Below are 21884 nucleotides of genomic sequence, written 5' to 3'. Positions count from 1 at the left end.
GTTCCTTCAGATGAGCTGTGATACCCAGGAAGAATACCAGCAGTATGTTTTAAATCAAAGTGTTTATAATAGGAATGATTCATTTTTTCCATGAGGAACGACAGGCGGCCTTAGCACAGCCATAAAATTGCATGGGAATTAAAACTGGGGAGAGAACAACAAAAGGAATTACCTACCCCAACCCCACCTCTACAGACAGAATTTACACTAACAAGACTCAAAATAACCAATGTTGTATGAAACTTCAGAAATGCAAGGAGATCTGTAACCACGCCAAAAAAAGATTTCCTTAGGGCAGGTTTACACTTGAAAAGCTGCAGTGGTTCAGCTGCACCGCTGAAATGCTTTAGTGAACATGCCACCATGCCAACAGGAGAAGATCTCCCAGTGACATCACGTGGTCTACACCATGGGTTAGGTCGGCAGAACTGCATCGCTCAGGTGTGGATTCTTCACCCCTGAACAATGTAGTTATACCAGTGTCAGTTGGTAGGGCAGACCTGGCCATAGTAAGAACAGAAAAGGTATAGCATATGAGAGAAAACTATGACAATTTTGTCACCTGCCCTAAAATCTTTTTAAAAGAAAAAGCAGGTTTATGCAATAGATTAAATGGATGTGAGAACTGTGGTTCCAAGAAATCTTCCACTGTAAAGATAAAAATGAAAAACAAAAATCGTCAAGTGCTGCCTTGGATATCTTTTCCCTCTCTTATCACATCTAAGACAAATGGCGCTGGCCCAAACAGGAGGCCACTCCCTCATTCTCAAATGTTAAATGGTTGAGGTTCTCTAGAGAGGTACATTAAAAGGACTGTCAGCCCCAGAATATGTTTGAGCACTGCTCTTTGAAAATCTAGTCCACTCAAAACATACCTTCATCTCCTCGTTACTCTCTGTAAGAGAGCAATCACCCCCTCAGTGATGGATTTATTCCACACATATGTTGTAAATATTGGAAGTAATAGTTACCATCACTCTTTTTAATTAAAACATAAAAAAATAAAAAAACAAAAAACAAAACACCCTCAAACCCACATATATAGAGACACGCACATTTACATGTGGAAATGTAAAGTATTTGAGCCCTTTCTAATAACTGCAGCACCTGCAGCGGACATGCATTCCACACACAATTGACTTAAAAGCTCTTTTTTGCTGCAATAAAAATATACAGATGTCCTCTTTCAAAAAAATTATTTTCCCTTTTCCTGTGTTACAGGAAGCCTACCCACACTTTTAAATGCAAAGTGGGTATATATAGAAGCACAAATTAGCCATCTTGAAAAGTCTGTATTTTCCAACCACAGGAAAACTAAGGAATTACTGGGAATGTTTACATACCCAGCTACATTGGATTAAAGCAATATTCTCTCCATCTGCCCAGCAAAGCTGGCAAGAAACTGCGGAAGAAAGTGGACGGCATTTCTGGTTGTTTCTTCACCTGTTGCTACAGTGGGACTGGGATGTGATTACATTATTCAGTGTTCTTCATAAGGACTACTAAAAATGTCAAGCTGAATACAATCACTGATTTGATAAAAGCACGTCTTTTATATATAAATGATGCAACTAATATGAAAAATTAAGTCTGTCTGTCTTCTTTGCTATAAATTTAGCCAGATGCTCATTCATTTAGTTGTCCTCCTGTATCAAATCTATTACAGGTAAGCAGAAATGTGATGGGATTTTATATGGTATTAATTGCTTGAGGGATTTTACAAACCAAAAAGAAAAAACTGTAAAGAAATTCCCGTTAGCAGCAGTGAAGTAGGTCTGTCCAGCTGATGTTTTCATACTTTAGGCGGTTTTGCAGGACTAACTATCCCCCAACCTCTCCTTTGTGCATGCTAGTTATATGCAATCTTTTGTTTTCTATTAACTTACTAAGAACCTTGCTCCCAAAACAATGCTTCTGGGCAGGCCACATCACAACAATGGTAGCCAGGTGCTAATGGTCAAGGAGTGGGCACATTAGATACATTAAACAATGGTGACTGGAAAGGTAACAAGAAAAAAACAAAAACCAACAACAATTCACAACAATTCAGCCGTAGGCTGAGAACCCAGTATGCACCACACAGTATCACTAGCACCTGTGACTGGTTTAGGAAGGGACACAGCAGCCAGTCAGGGGTCAAAGTAGCATTTGTCATCACTGAAGTCATCTCAGAACTCTCTGCATCTCAGCTCTGCAGAAGTACAGTGCACTCACACAATTGCCATACATTCCCAGAAGTATCTCCATTCATATATTTTGCATTTACATGTGTTAGAAGCTATAATGTGCGAGTCAAATCACCAACGACATGCAAACTAATATTTCTATAGGCTACTGCTTGACAGTAGTAGTTCTTTCTGCACGTTCTGCGTTCTCCTGCAGGCAAGTCTGTCAGCAGTACGCTGTATACTCTGCGCACTCAAATGATGAGTGACTAACTTCCTTAAAGGGTTTGAACAATATTGGGGGGGGCGGACAATGTAGCAACTGAAATGTCATGTTAAAGGAGAGCTGAAAACCCCCACCATCAACTTTTCACTTAACAACTATAAAGATAAGTGTTCATTTTCTTATCTAGCCTCCATCTTTATTAACAATCAAACTCTGTTAAAATAAAGGCAGTTGGTGAGACTTAAGGTTGTGAGAGACACACTTTGATCTGCACCCTGATGAGTGAACATTCCCCTTTGCTGCTAGCCCAACTAATGAAGGGATAGAATTAGCTTTTATCCCTGGCACTTTCTTTAGCAAGAAAACATGCACTAATCAGCTGTCCTCACTAATCAGTGGTCTGGCTAATGACCTTTTGCCTTAAAACACTAAAATTTCTGAATTATGTGGAAAAAAACCCCACAGACTGGCCCCTCTTTGTGGGTCTTTAGCCTATCATCTGGAACTGGAGACTGGAAGGTTAAATGGCAAATCTGTATCCTGACAAGGTGATAAATCTATAATCAAAAGGCACTAGCCTTGACACCTCAAGATGTTCATTATTACACAACTAAATGCTTTTTTTTAAAACTAGAAGCAGATGAAAAAAATTGCTTAACTCCCTCATATTTTGCTTGTGGAGAAATCCATTCCACATCTGTGTTCAAGTGTCAGTTACTTTCGTACTTTTTATTAATGCCTGAGCAGAACTTCAGAAGTTGAAACCATTCACTTTTTTCACTAACGCAGGAGGGACTGTAGCTGGGCAGAAGATGACAAAACAAAACAAAAAAATCTCTTTCCAAAAGATGTGTTCCCTCCTTTCTTTAAATTGTAGTTAAAATAGCTTTTAAATAATTGTTTTAAAGTCTATTTGCTTTTCCTCTCTGCTCTTTTAAAATTAGGCTTTTTTTTTCATGTATTGCTAAGTAGGTGGAGCAAATATAACGTTTGATGGTTCATGAAGATTAGCAACAGATGATACATGCCCTTCTGAAGTCTCTTTTGCAGAGGCCTATGCTTATTTAGGGATACAATGCAACTATTCACAACATTTTCCTACATAAACGAAAAGAGTAACTATTCTTATATTATCTTAGACATATACAGGCAAAATGACTCATCCTGAGAGAGATGAAAAGTGCCAATGCAAAATGCAATTAAATATGACAGCTTCAGTATCCTTCCAATCTTGCTTTCTGAAATGAACTTGCATTAAATACTCACGATAATGAGGATCCATGTAACCGTTCCTGGGGTCCATTGCAAAAACCGTCCCACGATAAGGTACAGAAGGCTCAGAAAGGTGCGATATAGATCCATGGATCTCCTTCTTTATTAATGAGGCCCTTTCCTCACTAGATGTTGAAGGCTCTTCACTGATTTTACTGAGGCCTTGCCCACCTTGTGGCTGCATTGTGATTGCGTTTCTTCTCTCTCTGTGATAGGTCTGTCCAGGACTTTCATCCTCTGGGGAAAAAAATGACAACGAGAGAGAAAGAGAGAGAGAGACACTTTTAGACCACTTATAGCAAATAAAATAAAAGTACTTTTCCCCCACTTTTCACCACTTTCCAAGCAGCAATGTAAGTTTGTGACAGTACATGCATGTGTGGTTATGAAAGATGTTCTGGGATACAAGCTGAAAAAACTAGCCCACTCAGACCAAGTGGCAGTTGAGCAGTAGATCATCATCACCCATTCACTGATGCATTTACCAGTGGGGCTATTAATCCTACACGAAAGGACACAAACTTGCTGTTTTCTTGCCTCTGGGACAAGGAGGCTGGAATTTTTGGCCGCTTGACTGGGAGGAAAAAAACAATTTGTCACAAACAGTAGAAGATGAACCCTGCTAGCTGAGACTAAATCAAGTCTAGCCACCCACTGCTGCTTTGTATTTGCCACTGTGCCGCTCCACCCTCAAAAAGATGCAATGTTAAAAGACAAGAGCCTGGAGTAATAGAAAAGGCCCTATTCATTAAAATTAAGGTAGATGACAGTATAATGCATTTATCCTGTTCCAGTTACTAAGCAAGCACAAGATAGGAGCAGTGAAGTCACCTGCTATAATAGTGTTACCCACATGTGTCGAGATGTACAGACTTTGAGGTTAACACTTTACAGCATTGAGTTGAACATCTTTCACTCACAAATACATAAAATTTACAGTTTACACATATCTGTATGTGACCAATATGGGTGAAATTCAGCTGCCCTGCATGGAACCCAAATAACTTGATTTTCTGTGGCTGACATGCAAAGGAATTAGGAAGGTGAATGCCAATCCCCAACTTGGGGCCAGTGACTAGGCCTGAAGCACATGCCTTGCGCTCGCTTCTCCAGGGGATGGGTTGAAATGGGTGTTTCAGCCTACTCTGCACTGCCTGGGTGTGTTGTTATGCCCACGGGATCCATGACATCACTCATTCCGTGGCCCTTTGGCCAGTCTGTCTCCAAGCCACCCTCTGACAGACTTTAACTTAATGTAAGGGGGTGCAAAGGACCCATCCCTGGCTACTCCACCAATGGCTCCCAAACAAAGCCCCACCCTATATGTATTACATACACACACACACACATTTAAAGAGACGCAAGCAGTGCAGGTGTTCAACCGTTAGCCACATGCTTTCAGGTACCTTTCACGTGATACATAAGACTTCAAAGTTCCATCATCTACACACACATCTACCGTAAGTACCCTTCTGACAGTATATCATTGCTTATATAAGGGCGGGAAGAGAGCTGGTTAACAATTCTATCATCACTAGCTGGAGTCCTGACCTATATCTACAAAGTCAGAACATTTGGTCTCCAGATTCCTGTTTCCAGAAGGCCCACTTTATAAATATGATAAATATTGCCCTACATAAATATTAAGAAATATGTTCACAAACAACTGCAGAAAACTGTTCAGGAGCTCATCAAAAATTCTGGTGCAAAAACAGATAACAAGAACACTAACCGAAAACAAATTTAGGAAGGAAAAAAAAACTTATGCAGCACTATTTTATAATTGATGCACCAAAAAAAGAACGGTTCAGAATGATAAGAAGAATCCAGCTTTAACTGTCAAAGTCCAGAACATTCAAAGTTCTGGCTAAAACTTCATCTTTAACTCCCCCTCTTGTGCCTACTCGGTACAGGGATAAGAAAGGGCATAAACCTAATTCTAATCTCCCACAAATTCTGCATCAGTGTGACTCCACTGACTTCAGTCAAGTTACCCCTGATTTTCACTGCTATAAGTGAGTTCAGAAAGGGGGCCTGTGCATACAGCAATATCTAATTGCATCAGGCTGAGTTTTGGCCACTATCTAAACGCTTTTATCAGTCTACAACTTTATTTTAAATGTAGCGTTTTGGGCGCATTTTTTCCCCAAAAGTAGCAAAGAAAAACATCAATGTAGTTTGTGTAAATGTATGGATTATTTTTACATTTGCAATTATCGTATCAACCAGCTTCCGAAGAGGAGCTAGTCATTGGGCCCAGATCCTCCATGGTCTCCCATCTGTGCGCTGAGGACTTGCGGAATTGGGCCCATGGTGAAGTAGTTAATATAAACAGGGACAAAAATATTGTAAAGCTAACAATCTTTGCCTGTTTTTTTTCCTTTGTATTAATATGCATAAGCACTACTCTGTCCTCTGGATTAATGGAGTTTAAAGTTTTCATATTTTTACACTGAAGCTGTTTTTAGTTTACAACTTATATTAGGTTTTATAAAACTGCTTGTATAAAACTTTTTTAAAAAGTCCAAGTAATTTTTCCACCAATTTTCTCTCTGGCTCAAGCCTTTTATATTAAATTTCACCTTAGAGTGAACTTTTGCAGATGAGATGCAAACTCTTAAAAATAGGGGATTACATTCTATTTGAAATGCTGACAGACCCTTAACTAGAGCAGGGCTAACCTATGCTACTATACTATGATGAAGTGATTTGTATAGCAACATAATCAATTTGAAAATCAGATAAGGATTTCATTTCTTTTGCTCTTCGTGTAAAGTTAACATTTGTTAAATTGCCATCCCAGAATAGAACAAGAAGTCCATGTCTGTTTGAATAATTCAGTTTTATTCTGTCCCTCTTAAGACCTGCATGTGTCAAGAATCAAGGCACCAATTACTGGTATGAAATGAGATGATTTTTTTAAAATTGCTGACTGAATTCAAACCTACTTTTAGTAACTTTGAAAATTAAAGCAAAATGTGTTTCATTTTAATAAATAGCTCTGAAAAAGGAGAAAAAAGAGAAAATATCAAAATGATTGACTGGCTAAACAGTAAGCATTATTTTTATGATGAGGAAAAATAATTTGTTGGTGTTGGAAAATATTTTTTTTCCAACACCAACAAATTATTTTTCCTCATCATAAAAATAATGCTTACTGTTTAGCCAGTCAATCATTTTTGAACACTGCTTCCCCTCTAAATAGTCACCCAGAAATATTTTTTAAGTAAACACCATGGCATTTTTGCAATAATAAGGAAATCCAATGGATAAACATTTTGTTAAGAGTTTACTTCATGCTCTGCACCACAGAGGTGCTTTTGATATGGGAGCAGATGAAAAACTTGACAGTACACGCACTCCAGAATACAAATAGCCAAGTGATTTGAAAGAATTCTCTATACACTGAAGGGAAACTTTTCTTGCAATAATTCTGCCTGCTCTTATAACTGCAGTAAAACCACTTCAGCGAGCCAAAAGGCGAAAGCTGTCTAATCTCATTCTGTTTCAGCTGAATTGTTCAATAAAGTTTAAGAGTAAGTGCAGACAAGCTGCGCCAGGCCAAATTATTGACAGAAACATACCGTCCACCATGGCAACAAGTGGGAATCTATAGCAAAAATGTAAGCAAACAACTCACTTCTCTAGTAGCATCTGCCAATAGATTCTTACAGCCAAACACAAGACAACGGTTACTGCTATCCTATGTTTAAAAAACGGCCTGCTTTAGGTCCAAAAGAAACATCCAATTTACTAAAAAGTTTCAGAGAGATGAATGATTTGAAGTCAAAGGGCCCGATTCTCCTCTCACACCTGTTTTGTACCCCCACTTTTTAGCACAGTTTCTCTTGACTTACTGAGGTGTTACAGAAAAAAGAATCAGTCCCAAATGATAAATTTGTATTAGCTTCTCCTTCTCCACATGTGTCCCCACTGAATGATAACTAGCTGGCAGCCACAAACACATGTAACAAGTACCCAGTCTGGAGCTATCAAATTAATCCAAGATTCTCCCATCTAATGGGAAATATATTTGTTCTTGGTATTTAGCCATAATCATTTTTTTAAATATAGCATCAAAGAATACTTTGTTTCATTAACAAATCTTTTCAAAAAAGCTTGTAATCGATCTACATGCCTAAGCAAATACATTTTTAATTACTTATTTTGTGTGCCTAACAAAAATGAAAAAAAAAATAAGGGAAACAAACATGAACATGTCAGTCCACTGAACTTCTTGTCTCTATTAAACTTTTGTTTGTTTGTTTTCATTAACATTCTGCAGACACAAGTGGAAACTTTTTTAGTTCAAGCGTTTTAAAGTCAGTGATAAAATCAGTTTCAAACCATTGCTTAAGATGCTGAAGCTCCCCTCAACAAAATTCTGAGATACCCACATTTAAACAACAAGTCATCATTGTAGCAAAGGCTGCATAGGTTAGCCTTCATAATCATATTTCTATATGCAACTTGCAACTAGCATTATTGTCTTTCAACTGATTAAGAAGGACGTCATCTGGGTAAGAGAACAGACAACATACTTACAACTCAGTCCAAAAGACCCTGGCTTACTCTCTCCAAGCTCTTCTCTTGACCGAAATTCTCGAGCTACGGGTATGTGGACATTCCTCTCTCTCTCCCTCCCTCTTTCTATCTCCCTCCCTCCCTCTCAGAGGCAGTGCTTCTCCCATTAGAGGAATTAAAAGTGGTTGGTGCCATGCTAAATTTAACAAGCTCATTAGTATTCTTCCTGTGTGCTTCCTAGTGAACTCTCTCTATTCAAGCAGCTCTCTCTAGCTGAGGGGGTCAGGCGGCTAATCATTAAATCAAACTAATGTCACCCTATCACAATCGGCCTAAGAGAAGGAGGGTTTATTATTTCAGTTTATGCTAAATAAACGGTTTTACAAATGGTCTCCAAGCAAGGTCAACAGCAGCTTCAATTACAAGACAAACTTAACAAGAGTTGCTATAAACCAAGTGTTCCGTATTGACTTAAGCACAAGCTCTGCTCCGCATATTGCCACTAGCAGGATTGTACAGGAATGCATATTGTAAAATAAAGGAAAGGGTAATCTTTTCTTTGCCAGAATTTGTGACTGCACAGAGACTGCTCATTCACCTCTCCCCAACCAGCTAGCTGCTCAGCTCAATTCACCCTACACAAAGGCTGAAGACCAGACCTCAATGGACCGAGTGAAACATGTTCAAAACTAGGCTCTCTATTGTGACTGAATTTCTTAACATCTTTTCAAAAAGCGGAGAATGCCTTGAGGCTAAAGGAAGAAACAGGCTAATGGTGAATTGGGAATACTGAGCAAATTTCAGAGCCCTTTCCTCCTAGCTTTTGAGGTTGAAAGCAAGCTCTTTCCTTTCAAGTTTCAAAGTCCTTTTTCCTCCCGCAGTGTCACAGAAGGATTTGAAAAGAAGGTAATTGTGCTCACAGTCTCCCTGATCAGAGCTTACGTCCTATTTCTGGTATTTCGGAATACTTCTTGCAATAATGGTGCATATAGCTCAATCCCTTAACCGTCCTGCACTCTGCAATTGCTCATTAAATGAACAATTGCTGGTATAAAATGCCTTTTATGTTCAAGGTCTGGATATAAGATAAGCATTCTAGTACTCTAAATTTGGTTTACTAAGGAAACTCTCCATCATTAAATTACAAAACTGTAGTCAGAATATCAGTTTTTCCCAGAAAAGTAGCATTTTTGGTTGCTGTGAACCAAAATGGTGGGGGGGGGGGAGTGTAAAAAAGATTGAATAATCAGATTCTTAATGGAATATATATCTAATAAAGAAGCCATTTCCCTTGTGTTTAAAAAGGTCTGTGTTTTTGAGACCCAGTATTTTGCTATTTAGAATGATGTAATAGAGCCATTGCCAACCTCATTAGGATATGAGTGTCCTAAGTTTCTTGCATACATACATTGATCACCACTTTTTGACCACCCTCAAGCAAAAAGCAAGCAAAAAACAAAACAGGTAAATATATTTTGCTGGAAAAATACACCTGTAGAATTATGGCTGATTTATTTTATAAATTCCACAGTACATGTATTAACTAAAAATTTTCTTCCTATATGTAGGAAAGTTTAAATCCAGCACCTTGGTCCCAAGAGTGTTATTTTTTTACATTCTGAACAATTGCACACATGAGGTGATTTAGAGAGAATGACACAGATATGTATTACAAAATTCTTAATGAGTTATAAAAAATACAATCAAGCCATATCACAGGCTACAAAAACTGATAGATAATAAGAACTATGCTTACTTTATTCGCAGTGCTTGAACATACATTGTACAAACATTTTGTGCCTTACAAATAGTATACCTTATCTAAACTAACAACTTAAAATAGACAGTTTTATGTTCCTGTTTGTAATGGATTTTCGATTTAGTTATTTTTTTCACTATGTGTGGCATTTTCCAAACATTAATTGAGACCTTTAGAATATGGATACACCGTTTTCCCCTGCTTTTCTTAACATCCTGTTCCTTTCTGTTGTCTTTTTTAAAATTTCTGCAGAAATAAAAGAAATTGAACTAACTGGAGAAGAGTTACTGTGAGAGGTACTAACTATGGACTTGAGCTTGTCGACACTGTCAGGTGTAGTAGAGCTTACTACTGTAAATAGTCCCATAAGCATAATGCCAGGTAGCAAGAGTTTGCAGAACTGGGCCTTTCTTTGTGATATGAAAATTTTACAAGATAGTATATCACTATTATAATGACCATGAAGGTAATTTTAATATTATAATAGTGCACACAGTACAGCTCAAATTTGCATTCAATCTTTTGTTTCAAAACTGAGCACAAGCCCAGAACACTCTGTAACAATGCAACCCCTATACTTTATGGAGTATAGGGCTTGATCCTGCACTCTTTGAAATCAATGTCAAAGCCCCTACTGACGTCGGTGGTGCAGAATCAGGTCCAGGTAGAGTCCAAAGTCACATTAACATCAGCAGGATCAGGCCCAAATTCTTCTTGAGCTACATCATTGAGTGCCCTGGGAATAGCATGTGGAAGTTTAGAACTCTTCTAAATTGTCTGAACAACAGAAGAACTTTCTTTAGCTGAAGTCAGTGACTAGCTAGATTTTTTTTACCCAGGAGAAAAATTAAATGTAGAAGGAAATTTAGAGCCCAGCTTTCAGTCAGCTGTAAGCAAAACCCCATTGGCTTTAACTGGGAGTTTCTCTCTGTAGGACTGCAGCACTGGGCTCATATTGCTAAAATGAAAAGTGCTTAAATAAACCTGATTAACTACAAAAGACCAGTTTAAGCTCTCAAATGATAACCAGTATATTCCCCGTATGCCACAGAAAAGGGATGCAAAGAGACTGTCTGCACCCAGGCAGGTGCACAGAGGCACCGCAAGTCAGTCCGCAGCTGTGGAAACCATCTTGTTGAGTACAGGCTCCCCCGCTGCTTGTGTTCTCACACATAAAAGGGAAAAAGTGTGGGCAGAGAGCAGGGCCAGGCTGCCTTGCACTAATCCAGTGCAGAGAATTCATGGGGCAGAAAAAGAAACTACACCTGCATATTACTGAAGTTAAACACTGGGGGCTTGAGCCTTTCCATTGACTTCTACAGGCTTTGGACCAGGTCACCAAAGCTGCTTGCAGCGTACAGAATTCCTGTACAATCCTACGAGTCAATCTGACTGCTGCTGCCCAAGTGAGTAATCTACCCAGCCACAGCAAGAGCCTGATCCTGAGAGATGCTGAGCATCCTCAGCGCCCACTGAAGTCAATGGGAGTTGAGCGCCCTCAGCACTTTGCAGACTCAGGGGCTCCAAAGAAGCAGGAGCCTGCTTCTGAAAGAGCTGGATTGGGATCTAAATCTGCACAGGCTTTAAAAGAGCAAATAAATACAATTGAAATCCAAATAGCTGAAAATCACTTTTCTTCCTTGCTGACTTCAGAGCTAAGTGTTTCTCCCATTACAGACAGTGGGTTATTGCTCTGACACTTAATGCCATTCAGCGAGTAGAGCCCCTGCACTCCGTTTTAGGTGTTTGTGACGTCACTTTGTTTGTGACTGCTGCAAGAGAAACACAGAAGCCCAGGTATCAGCAGGTGATGAGCTTTTAAATTTACCTTCTACTAGAAGGCCCAAACCCTGCTTGCTTTCCTTGCACAAGTAATCCCAGGGGTTCTGTGGAACTACTCATGCAAGTAAGGCAAGAGGGATTTAGCCTCACGCCCAGCATCAGAAAAGTTCAGGTGGCTGGGTAAGAATGGTATATAGACTACAAACCATCTCTGAGATGCTTGTTGACATATGGAAACATTCTAGTGACTGCTTAGCTTGCTGAGAAAGAATCTCATAGCAGTTGCAGAATCACTACATAGCTCCAGCAAAAAAAGAAGAAAAAACTAAATACAGCAGGGGTAGACATCTACAGTCATAGTTAACTGCCAAATTTGCAGACACTGAGTTGTACAATTTCTCCCTTTCAATTTGTGTGATTTAATTTTAATTTATATTTTTATAATCATTTAAATTTTTTTTAGTACCGCTACTTAAGAAATGAGAAGGGTTAACATAGTCACAAATAAAAGCTTGGGTTTTTTTACCGCTATTTATAAGAAGTATCTCCTTCCCTATGAAACTCTGCAAAGACAGCAAGTTACTGTAAGTCAGCCTCAGCAAACTAAAATGTTTGCTTTGAGTCTGTTGAACAGAGCTAGGATCAAACTTAGCAGTTTAAACACATTTCCAGGCCTACTGCTCTCCCCCAATATTTAAACTCTTCAAAGGCCAAGATTCGTAAATATACCTTGGAGAAAAGTGACTACATACTTTATGATCTGACCACTGGCAACTACTTCTCAGGAAGGAGAATCATTCTCAACTTCTTGCAAAGCACTGAAAGGCTCCTCTGATTAAGAATTTGAAAATGTTATGAAGTTCCTTCTGTTAGCCAGTTATTAGACTGTTAGTCACTGCTTACTTTGAGTGAGCTAATTAGTCACATCAAAGAAGCTACAATAACTTCCCAGGAGAGGGGTTTTTTTTAAATGTATTTCTTAATCATCTGATACCCACAGATAAGCATAAATGTGCTAACAGTTGTATGTTGTATATGCTTGTGTGGTTGTGTATATTAATTAATTATATTATATAGACACAAACTATACTCCGGCTTACACCCTACCCAAACGTAATGGCTTCAAATGAGGTTGCATGAGGTATATATAAAATGTAAACTTACACACACAAATGTGTATTTCTACATATCATATAAAATGTCTATTGACCATTTAAAAAAACTATAATACTACAAAACAAATTTTAAAACATATCAGGTTTGGGATGGGGGAGAGCAGTTAAAAGCCCTGTAAGCCAAAACAGTTGATTTTTAAATAAAACATTCCTGGCCTTAAAAATATTGCTGGCCATTATGCAAACTAGGCCCTTCTAAAAATGACCGTTATTAATAAGTGGAAGCTGGCAACCAAACAGTCCTGTGTCTTTATTTTTCTCCCCCTTGAATTTAGAAGAAGCTAAGTTGATGGTCCTGGACCATGAAGTCATCTGTTTATCCACCAAACAGGTACAGCAAGTGCAAGGGTTCAGAGGCCGCCCACCCTGCCCACTCCATACCCTTCAAGTCTCTCTCTCTCTCTCACACACACACACATCCCAATAAAAACCCCTCCCACCTGAAAAAACGGTTACCTACCATTTCATAACTGTTGTTCTTTGAGATGTGTGGCTCATGTCCATTCCATTCTAGGTGTGCACGCCCACGTGCACAGTCATCAGAGATTTTTGCTTTAGCAGTATCCATAGGGTCGGCTATGGCACCCCCTTGAGTGCCGCGCTCATTCGTTGATATATTAGGCGCCACCGGCCCTACGCCCTCTCAGTTCCTTCTTGCCAGCAACTCTGACAGAGGGGCAGGAAGGTGGGTAATGGAATGGACATGAGGAACACATCTCGAAGAACAGTTACTAAAAGGTAGGTAACCGTTTTTTTCTTCTTCAACTGCTTGCTCATGTCCATTCCATTCTAGGTGACTCACAAACAGTATCCTCAGAAGTGGGCTTGGAGTTCACAGTCTTGCGGCTTGCAGCACTGCTCTACCGAAGCCAGCATCGTCCTGGGTCTGCAGGGTAAGTGCATAATGGGATGTGAATGTGTGGACAAATGACCAGGTGGCCACACTACAGATGTCCCAGATAGGTAATTGGGCTAGGAAAGCTGCCGATGAGGCTTGTGCCCTGGTGAAATGGGTGGTTATGATCGCTGGAGGGTGCACCTTTGCCTGATCGTAGCAGCAGCGAATGGAGGCAGTGATCCAAGAAGAAATTCTTTGAGCAGACACTGGACGACCTTTCATCCTGTCGGCCACCATAACAAACAATTGTGTTGACTTGCGAAATAGCTTGGTCCTTTCAATGTAAAAGGCTAGCACCCTCCTGACGTCTAGGGAATGCAACTGATGCTCCTCCAATTTATGCGGCTTTGGAAAAAAGACAGGTAAGTAAATATCTTAGCCTGTATGAAACTGTGAGACCCTCTCAGGCAGGAAAGCCAAGTGTGGCCGCAGCTGGACCTTGTCTCTGTAAAAGACAGTATAGGGTGGTTCCGAGGAAAGAGCCCTAATTTCAGAGACCCTGAGGGCAGATGTTATTGCAACCAAGAATGTGACCTTCCAGGAAAGAGAAGGAGAGAGCAGGAAGCTAGAGGCTCAAAGGGGGTCCCGGGAGCCGTGACAGTACAAGGTTCAGGTCCCACAGAGGGACAGAGTCCCTGACGTGCTGCTAAAGGCACTCAAGACCCTGAGGAACATGGAAGTCATGTCCTGGGCGAAAACCAACCTACCCTCGAGTGGCGGATGGAAGGCCAAGATAGCAGCCAAGTGGACCTTAACAGATGAAAGGGACAGGCCTTGAAGCCTGAGATGCAGAAAGTAGTCCAGGATTAACTGCAGTGAGGCCCACTTGGACTGAATGCCTTTATCTGAGGTTCAACAAGCGAACCGCTTCCATTTGGTCAGGTAGGTGGCTCTGGTGGAAGGCTTTCTGCTGCCCAACAGAACCTGTTGGACGCCGGTCGAGCACTCCTGTTCTTCCGCATTTAACCATGCAGCAGTCAAGCCGTCAGGTGCAGCACTGCCAGGTTTGGAGGCAGAAGCCTGCCTTGGGTTTGGGACAACAGCTCCAGCCGGAGCAGCAGCTGTAATGGAGCAACCACAGAGAGGTCCAGCAGCATGCTAAACCAGTGCTGGCGCGGCCAAGCCGGTGCGATGAGGATCACCTTTGCCCTGTCCTGCTTGATCTTCATGATGACTCTGTGAATTAATGGCACCGGAGAGAAGGCATACATCAGAGCCCCCGACCATGGGAGCAGAATAGGATCTGACAGGGAGCCTCTGTCGATCCCCCAAATCGAGCAGAAAACGTGGCATTTCCTGTTCTGCCGGGATGTGAACAGTCTCTCTCTCTCTCTCTCACACACACACATCCCAATAAAAACCCCTCCCACCTGAAAAAACGGTTACCGAGGGAGTCCCTCACACCTGGAAGATGAGGCAGGCCACCTCCAGATGAAGTGACCACTCATGGCGAGACGAGAAGGTCCAGCTGAGGAGATCTGCTGAAGCGTTCCTGGCCCCGGGGAGGTGTGCGGCTACGATATGTTGCATCCCTGGCCCCGGGGAGGTGTGCAGCATGTTGTACACAGAGGTCCCAGAGCCTAAGGGCTTCTTGGCAAAGGGCAGACGATCTGGCTCCGCTTGTTGATACAGACCATAGCTACTATATTGTCCATCAGGACCTGAACCACCCTGCTTCTTATGTGAGGTAGGAAGGCTTGGCAGGCCAGACAAAATGCCCTGAGCTCCCTGACATTGATGTGTAGGGAGCAATCGTGACTCGACCAATGACTTTGTCTGCTGAGACCACCCAAGTGGGCTCCCCACCCCAGGTCCAATCACCCAATGGTCTGAGGTCAGCTGTGACTAGTCTGACCAGAAGGGGCACAGGCAGTGGAGGAAAGAGTAGGAGGGTGGATCCCGGGATGTAACTGGGGTGCCGTCCTCGAGTGCACCATCAAAATTCCTGCTTCTGGCCTCCTTGGTTCCTGAAAGGCCCAGGCTGAGCAGATGAACGCTAAGATGACAGGTGTCCCCACTTAGACACCTTGTCTCTATCCTTTTTCCTGTAGGTGCTCAGCCAGGGAGCTCCCCAGGACCTAGACTGGGGATGCAGAGGAAGCGGAGAACGGAATGGCTTCCTGACCTGCTGAGGGGTATGAAGGCCCAAGGAGTGGAGGGTGGCACAGGAGTCTTTAAGGCCATGGAGCCTTGCATCCATGAGCTCGGAGAAGAGCCCTGCCCCCTCAAATGGGAGGTCCTTCATCTCCTGGGATACCCTGGAGGACTGTAACCAGGAGCTGCGCCTCATAACCACCGCAGAGGTGACCACCCTGGTCGCTGAGTCCCTAGCGTCCCAGACCATCTGGAGGGCCCCTCTCACCACCGCTGTGCCTCCTTCCACTAAAGCAGCAAACTCCTGGGCTCAGTCCTTCGGGAGGGCCTCCTTGAATTTGCTGACTAAGTACCTACCAATTATATACAAAGAAGATGGACAGTGGGTTGTAAAGAACCGCTAACGCTCTTGCAATGCAAGACGAGGTGCTCAAACCAACTGTCAGGGGTGGTAAGAAGGAACTGAGAGAGTGTAGGGCTGGCAGCGCCTAATATACCAGCGCATGAGTGCAGCCTTCAAGAGGATGCCACAGCCAACGCTACGGATACCGCTAAGGCAAAAAGTCTCTGATGACTGTGTATGTGGGCACGCACACACCTAAGAGAAGAATTGACATGAGCAAGCACTCGAAGAAGCAGCAGCAATTTCCTGAAAACTCTGAAAAATCATCTCCCGCAACACATACCCTTCTGCTCGCTCGCCTACAGGTTTCTCTGCTGGGGCAGGGGGGGTGCACTAACCCATTGTACAGAGATGCATATGGCCATATTACAGCTGCACATATATATGGGCTTAAATTCCAATCTGCCCTTAAATCCCTCTATCATCAGATTTAAGTGTATTCCAAGGTGGTTCCAAGGGACTGGTGCATAGGGATGGGCAAAAATGAAAGAGAAATGGAGGTTTTGGAAGGAATGCAAAGAACAAGTTTCTTCTATCGTAGTTAGACTCCCCAAAGGTACAAGTTTAGGGGCCTCAAAGGATAGTTATACATACAGCTATAATGTATATACTTATCCTGGCTCTCATTTTTAGCCTGCTTAAATCCTAGTCCCACCAATCCCCTCACCCAGAGAAGGAATAACCTTCAAAGCTTTGCAGAGCAGGTTTGGGTCAGATAAAAACTGAATAATTAAGATGGTTAACCTGTGTTTGTAGAGCTTCAGAGCTCCCAATCCCCAGAAATGTGCCATCTCCCTTGCCTAATCACCCCTCTTCATAAACAAGCTCTGTGACCCTCATACTCTCCCCTCTGCCTGATGCTGTTGGAAGGGCTCATGCTTTCACCAGAGGAGAAGCCTGAACAGCCTGTATTCACCACTAAGGTCTTGGAGGGGCAGATAAAAGTCCATTAGTTCTTCCGGATCTTCAAGGGCTAGCTCAGTACCCCTTCCTGTTTTATTTTGGGAGAGGGGGCCATTCAGCCTTAAGCCCTGCCTCCTTTTTCCCAACCCCATCCCTCTACACATCCATGGTACTCTGACATTTTCTGAGTTGAGAGTAGGACGGTTTTCTTCTCCCCACCACTGTGCAGTAGAAGGACTATAAAATAGCATGGAGATAGAGATGGTTCTTAACCAAATATTTTCAGGGCTCAAAAGAAGGCTCACTATTAGTTGGAGTGTAGGGATGAGCAAAAGTGCTTTGAGAATTAGTTTTTTCAGACAATTCTGCCCATCCCTACTTTCACCCCTCTAGTCTTAATGCGCTATAATATTTTTCAACACTTCAGAATCTTGTTAATGCCTTAGGCCTGTTTTTTAACACTTTAATTCTATTAAATTAATCCCAAATTGCTAACCATCTTTAGGGATATCATATATTTCAAATCATCATTATGTGATGTATGTCTGAGGATGGATGAACAGACAGATAATCAGGAATGAAACTTGTAACTTCACAGAGGAAGTTTCAGAAACATTTTATTAAACTTTCGGCTTTCACGCTGAATTTATTTGCTGTGGTAGGTTCAAATCAGAATTTTAAAGTTATTAATCATGTTTCAGTGGTTCCAGAAATGTACACTTGAACAAAAGAACATTTCACATTTTTCTTTTTTTTTTTGGCATTTTGATTTGCAAGTAATACCCTAATTATTTTGTGTAAAACTAAACAAATCAGCTTCACAAAAAAGAATAGTTAAATAAGTGTATGCTTTATGGAAGGTGAGGGGGAAAACACTTGAAAGCAACTTCACTTGGATTATTTAGAAACAAGCATACACAAAAATTTCACTGAATGCTGCTCAGGAGTATAATCCACTCCCGCGTACTGAGAAAGAATGTGAAGCTGTAGCCAATAAAAGAGGTTTCATACCAAACAAGAAAGTTCTCAAAAACAAAAGAGGGTTATCAAATTATAATAAATTTAAGTAGCCTGTTTTTTTAAAACAAAACTAGGATTTGCTTCTTAAAAAGCACTACAAGGAATTGTAACCATTCCTAAATGTGTCACAGACTTTTCCATCCAGACAATGTTAAAACTAACAAGCATTTTTTTAAATTTCTATTAATTATAAGGTATGTGCAGTAATGAAGTGCAGTAGTGCCACATTGACTCAGAGGAACTGAAGCAAAAAGAAACAAAGTTCATGAAAAAAAGGGGCCTCCTACTGAAAGAGAAAATTTTTAGAACTAAAACACAATCTGTACAAGCATTTCACAGGAATCTCTCATAATGAGTTTGAGCCTATAGTTCTTACACAGGAAAAACTTATTTTGGTAGACTCATAATGGAGTTTTACATAGAAAAAGACTAACCACCAATCTCGTCCCCAAATTCCTCTGTTCCCTTCAGCAAGTCACTTAGAGCAGTGGTTCTCAACCAGGGATACACATACCCCTGTGGGTACGCAGAGGTCTTCCAGGGGGTACATCAACTCATCTAGATCTTTGCCGAGTTTTACAACAGGCTACATAAAAAGCACTAGTGAAATCAGTACAAACTAAAATTTCATACAGTGACTTGTTTATACCGCTCTATATACTATACACTGAAATGTAAGTAACATATTTGTATTCCAATCAATTAATTTTATAATTATATGGTAAAAATGAGAAAGTAAACAATGTTTCAGTAATAGTGTGCTCTGACACTTGTGTATTTTTATGTCTGATTTGGTAAACAAGTAGTTTTTAAGTGAGGTGGAACTTGGGGGTACACAAGACAAACTAGACTCCTGAAAGGGTACAGTAATATGGAAAGGCTGAAAGCCACTGAGTTAGAGCTTGTTTACATGCAGTTTGGACTGCTGAGGTGTGAACTGAGCATGCACTAGCGTGCTGCGCTGAAACTCCCATGTGTGGACACTGTAGCATGAACTAAAAGGTACCTCGTTTGTATTAACTTAGTCCTGTTTAAAAAGGAAATGCAACCTGGGTACCTTTTCAGTTTGCACCCACAGCATCCACACAGGGAAGTTACAGCACAGCACAGCACACCAGTGCACACTGCAATTCATTTCCACGCAGTCTGATCTGTGGGGCTCAGAAGACAGAGTTTAAATTTCTCAGTGCCTCAGTTTTCCCAACTGTACAATTAGTAGTATACTGACCTGTTATTGAGTAAATTACTATTGTAAAGCACTCTCAAGATAAAAAACTCTCAAGATTAGTAAGAACTTGGTATTTTTGTGAGGAATAAACATGTAGGAACAGAGAAGTGCATCAAATTTTAAAAACAAAAATCTCTCTCCAGATTTACAACCAAACCATATTTGGGTGAGCACGTAAGCCTACTCCAAAGCCATCCTGCATACCACCTAACCCCTGCACACCAAGGTCTCAATTCTTTACAATCATGAATACCCTGACCTCCCATTGTCTTTAATGGCAGCTGAGGACAGTCAAAGACAGAAGAAGTGGATCATATACGAATTTAATTACTGAATCATAAGTAACAAAAATCAACCTCAATAGGAAAGAAAAAGAAAATAATCAACTTAACCTTCATGCAGCTCTTGCCCTCAACAAATTACACTGCACAAAGCCACGTGGTGAGCAGTCATAAATATCTTGCCTATGTACTATGTAATGGAGAAATCTCACACGAAATTAAGCCCAAATCCTCAAAGACATTTAGGTGCCTAATTCATAGAATCATTGACCTTAAAGTCTATGATTTCTATGAGTCTGAAGGGACCATTATGCTCATCTAGTCTGACCTCCTGCACAACGCAGGCCACAGAATCTCACCCACCCACTCCTGTAACAAACTCTTAACTTATGTCTGAGCTATTGAAGTCCTCAAATCATGGTTTAAAGACTTCTAGGTGCAGAGAATCTTCCAGCAAGTGACCCATGCCCCACGCTGCAGAGGAAGGAGAAAACCTCCAGGGCCTCTGCCAATCTGCCCTAGAGGAAAATTCCTTCCCAACCCCAGATATGGCAATCAGCTAAACCCTGAGTATGTGAGCAAGACTCACCAGGCAGACACCCAGGAAAGAATTCTCTGTAGTAACTCAGATCCCACTCCATCTAACATCCCATCACAGGCCATTGGGCAAATCTACCGCTAATAGTCGAAGATAAATTAATTGCCAAAATTAGGCTATCCCATCATATCATCCCTTCCATAAATTTATCAAGCTTAGTCTTGAAGCCAGATAAGTCTTTGGCCCCCACTGCTCCCCTTGGAAGGCTGTTCCAGAACTTCACTCCTCTGATGGTTAGAAACCTTTGTCTAATTTCAAGTCTTAACTTCCTGATGACCAGTTTATATCCATTTGTTCTTGTGTCCACATTGGTACTGAGCTTAAATAATTCCTCTCCCTTCCTGGTATTTATCCCTCTGATATATTTATAGAGAGCAATCATATCTCCCCTCAGCCTTCTTAGGCTAAACAAGCCAAGCTCTTTGAGTCTCCTTTCATAGGACAGGTTTTCCATTCCTCGGATCACCCTAGTAGCCCTTCTCTGTACCTGTTCCAGTTTGAATTCATCCTTCTTAAACATGGGAGACTAGAACTGCACACAATATTCCAGATGAGGTCTCACCAGTGCCTTGTATAACGGTACTAACACCTTCTTATCTCTACTGGAAATACCTCACCTGATGCATCCCAAGACCGCATTAGCTTTTTTCACGGACATATCACATTGGCGGCTCATAGTCATCCTGTGATCAACCAATACTCCGAGGTCCTTCTCCTGCTCTGTTCCTTCCAAGTGATGCGTCCCCAGTTTATAAACAAAAATTCTTGTTATTAATCCCTAAATGCATGACCTTGCACTTTTTGCTATTACATTTCATCCTATTACTATTATTCCAGTTTACAAGGTCATCCAGATCTTCCTGTACGATATCCCAGTCCTTCTCTGTATTGGCAATACCTCCCAGCTTTGTGTCATCCGCAAACTTTATTAGCACATTCCCACCTTTTGTGCCAAGGTCAGTAATAAAAAGATTAAATAAGATTGGTCCCACAACCGATCCCCGAGGAACTCCACCAGTAACCTCCTTCCAGCCTGACAGTTCACCTTTCAGTGTGACCTGCTGTAGTCTCCCCTTTAACCAGTTCCTTATCCACCTTTCAATTTTCATATTGATCCCCATCTTTTCCAATTTAGCTAATAATTCCCCATGTGGAACAGTATCAAATGCCTTCCTGAAATCGAGGTGAATTAGATCCACTGCGTTTCCCATTCAAATTAAATGGAGTTACATGCCTAAACAGTTTGAGGATCTGGACCTCCGCTCTCATGTCTCCTCTTTTCCGCCTCATACCGATACTACTTTAAAATCTGACTCTGAAGTTTCCTAATAGCCTTGCAGGAAAACTGAAAAATAAATAAATAACCTGAAAACAGTTTGTAGGTTGTTTTCTTAACAGCAGCACTTTCTTCTCATGTCTATTTTTAAAACCTCTCATAATGATAATTTTTGATCATCACATTAACAATGGTAGTAGCAAGCTCAAAGTACCAATGTCTCTCCCAGTTTATTAAATATATGAGGTTAAGTGTTCAAAAATTGACTCAAATTTTGTGT

At 41.1% G+C, this 21884-nt stretch overlaps 1 protein-coding gene across 1 annotated transcript in view; it reads right to left on the bottom strand.

Annotated features, from left to right (window-relative positions):
- GLI3 (GLI family zinc finger 3) overlaps positions 1-21884 on the bottom strand; it is a 243783-nt gene that overhangs the window by 156186 nt on the left and 65713 nt on the right. Inside the window, exon 3 of the mRNA XM_073332835.2 lies at positions 3658-3900. Within this exon, the coding sequence (XP_073188936.1) occupies positions 3658-3900 (243 nt within the window). The remainder of the gene's footprint in view (positions 1-3657; positions 3901-21884) is intronic.

This window comes from Lepidochelys kempii, chromosome 2 (genome assembly GCF_965140285.1).
Source record: "Lepidochelys kempii isolate rLepKem1 chromosome 2, rLepKem1.hap1, whole genome shotgun sequence".
In the NCBI taxonomy this organism is placed as follows: Eukaryota; Metazoa; Chordata; order Testudines; family Cheloniidae; genus Lepidochelys; species Lepidochelys kempii.
This window is presented reverse-complemented; position numbering and strand designations above follow the sequence as displayed.